The 2745-nt window shown below is 39.4% G+C and overlaps 1 protein-coding gene across 1 annotated transcript in view; it reads left to right on the forward strand.

Annotated features, from left to right (window-relative positions):
- Window positions 1–2745, forward strand: part of LOC118323382 (glycerophosphodiester phosphodiesterase 1-like) — a 5690-nt gene that overhangs the window by 1042 nt on the left and 1903 nt on the right. Inside the window, exons 2-5 of the mRNA XM_035655339.1 lie at window positions 958–1133; window positions 1477–1582; window positions 1812–1904; window positions 2005–2216. Of these exons, the coding sequence (XP_035511232.1) occupies window positions 958–1133; window positions 1477–1582; window positions 1812–1904; window positions 2005–2216 (587 nt within the window). The remainder of the gene's footprint in view (window positions 1–957; window positions 1134–1476; window positions 1583–1811; window positions 1905–2004; window positions 2217–2745) is intronic.

Raw genomic sequence — 2745 nt, forward strand, 5'->3', positions numbered from 1 at the left:
TTTTTGATATTACCAACCCATGGACAAGTATTTCTGGATCGCACCTACATCTGTTTGCATCATATGCGTTACATTTAAATGTTCCTGTGACAGTTCTGTTCATCCTCCTGACATGCAGATTACCCAGGGGGTCTGTTCTTGAATCTATTTTTCACTGGGGGTTGAAATTTGGACTGTACAAGATTTTTTTTTTTATTGCAAGACTGTAGATGTTATCAGACACTGGATCACACACATTTTTCTCCGCTGCCTGTCTGATCAAACTGTCACTGACCAAAACCAATATCTGTGCAAGATGTGGCTGATTTTATGGTCCACTGGCGTCAAATACAGTGTCCCCCTCTAGGTGTCTTTGCTATATCAAGCTATCCTTTAATTTAAAGTAAGTACCGTGGTCTAAAAACTCAATTAAAAGTAAAAGTCCTGTACTCAAAATGTTAATCAAATTACAGAACTACAAAATACAGTATATCAAAAGTAAAATCTATTAGTCAATCTTTTAGTTAATCAATGTGGAGCTAATTGTAGAAAATTAAATATTTTCCTCTGCAGGAGAAGTATAAATCATGCTTTATTCATGTTTTCATTTTTACAGTGTTTTAGTGTGACTGTTTGCTTTTTATAGCCTATCTAACCCTAACCTGATATTGTAGGACAGCATCCTGCTTTTGATAAAAACTGTGAACTCTTTTAACTCGGTGTCCTACAAACAAACATTTGAATGCGTTGCTTGTCTCTACCCTCTTCATCTGTCATGTTTGTGTGTCGGTAGCACTGGAGAACATTCACACTGCCCACAGAAACTGAGAATATATCCATAATGTTTAATAATAGCAATGACTCACTGTGCCACACTTTCTTACTTATGTAGGTTCAATGTTTCCTGTTGTTTGAAACCCCAAGCCAAAAATGTTGTATTATCTGTCAGTACATTTACATTTTGTGATCTGCTTATAGGCCAGTAGGAACGGGGCTACTGGAGTGGAGCTGGACCTGAGCTTCACCGCCGACGGAGTGCCCGTACTGATGCATGATGAGACTCTGGACCGCACCACCAATGGCTCTGGACCAGTTAACAAACTGCAGTTTGTCCAACTTAGAAGACTTGATGCTGCTGTTCAACACAGGCTGAAGTATGCTCTCTATCAAACACTCTTTTTAGCTAGTCTAAGCTTGTGATTCAATGATTAGATAACAAGCTAAGAGCAGTGTGTCCTCGAAATAAGACATTCTGGATTGGAAATTAAGCTTTTCATTCTAAAAAGTCTGTGTTGCAGAAATATAGTTTTCATTTGAATGATCCCTTGCCCTTCACAAATATGTCACCATTTAAAGTATCTCTCTGACTCACTTTTATCAAAAATGTTAAAGACTTGAAATAAAGCAGACATGAAAAGTGTGTTACAGCAAGAGCGTTAGTTCAGTTTTGCCTTAAAAAAACCCTGCTGTGTTGGTTGTTTGTTTTTTTGTCGGCAGGGACAAATTCAGTGGAGAAAAGGTCCCAACTCTGCAGGAGGCAGTGGAGGAATGCATCAGACACCAGCTGACCATCTTCTTTGATGTCAAAGGTCAACCTGATAAGGTATTGAATAGAAGGACCTAACCTGACGGACAAAAAGACAAATATATGGATACATGCATATTTGGAATAATGATGTTACCTCCTTTCTTTGACCTCAGCTTTGATCCTTGTGCGAGGCCTCCATTTCAGTAATCTCTTTAAATAAGTTGGTTTACTATTAGATATTTAAATAATATTCTATTCTTCTTCCTGTTTTTATGGAATATTAATATGTTTTTAACTTGTCCAGGCTGTATCAGTGCTTCACGAGATGTATAGGAAGTTCCCCGTCCTTTACAATTCCAGCATTGTTTCCTCCTTTGAACCCAAAGTCATCTACAAGGTAACAAAAAATACGACTGAATATGACTTTCTGATTGAAGAGCCAGACCCTTTTAATTCTTACAGCAATCTATTGACCTCTGACCTCTTCTGGTCCCCAGATGCGTCAGACTGACCCCAACGTGGTCACGGCTCTCACCCACCGACCCTGGAGACTGAGCCGCTTTAGCGATGGCACTCCTAAGGCCCTGTCTGCATGGGGCCAGATGTGGACAGGGGTTCTGGACGTCTTGTTGGACTGGGCCCACCACCACATACTGTGGAAACTCTGCGGAGTCTCTGCCATCCTCGTGCAGAAAGACTTCATCTCACTGTAGGTGAAATTCAACCTGTTTTATCATTGAGATTTGGTTTAAGAGATGGCAAGAGGTAACTTTTCTTGTCCGCAACAGTACATACATACTCTGCACTCAAAAGGTAGGATGTGTTTTATTTAAAGACCCACCAATTGAGATGATTTCTATGCAAAATAATCTGCAACAGTCCTTTTTATTGATGACAGAAATCAGACATGATCAATAGCTTGAAGTCTGCTGAGGCATACAATAAAAACTTAAAACTCCAGTTTGTAGGATTTAGTGGCGTCAAGCGGTGTAGTTGGTAGCAAAATACACAAAAAACTAAAACAGTGCCCTTTAGTTTTAGTTTAGTTTAATAAAGTTTAGGTGAGATTTCTGGTTGCAACCGACTGAACCACCTCGACTCAAGCATGTAGGAGAAACTGTGGTGGCCGCTTACATACCTAAACCTACCTATGAATATTATATTCCATTTCTGCCAAAATATCCTCCTAAATGTTACACACTGGACCTTTAAATAGGCTGAAAATTATCCTGGCTATT

Source organism: Morone saxatilis, unplaced genomic scaffold (genome assembly GCF_004916995.1).
Source record: "Morone saxatilis isolate NCDOM2014 unplaced genomic scaffold, NCSU_SB_2.0 Contig14, whole genome shotgun sequence".
Lineage (NCBI taxonomy): Eukaryota > Metazoa > Chordata > Actinopteri > Moronidae > Morone > Morone saxatilis.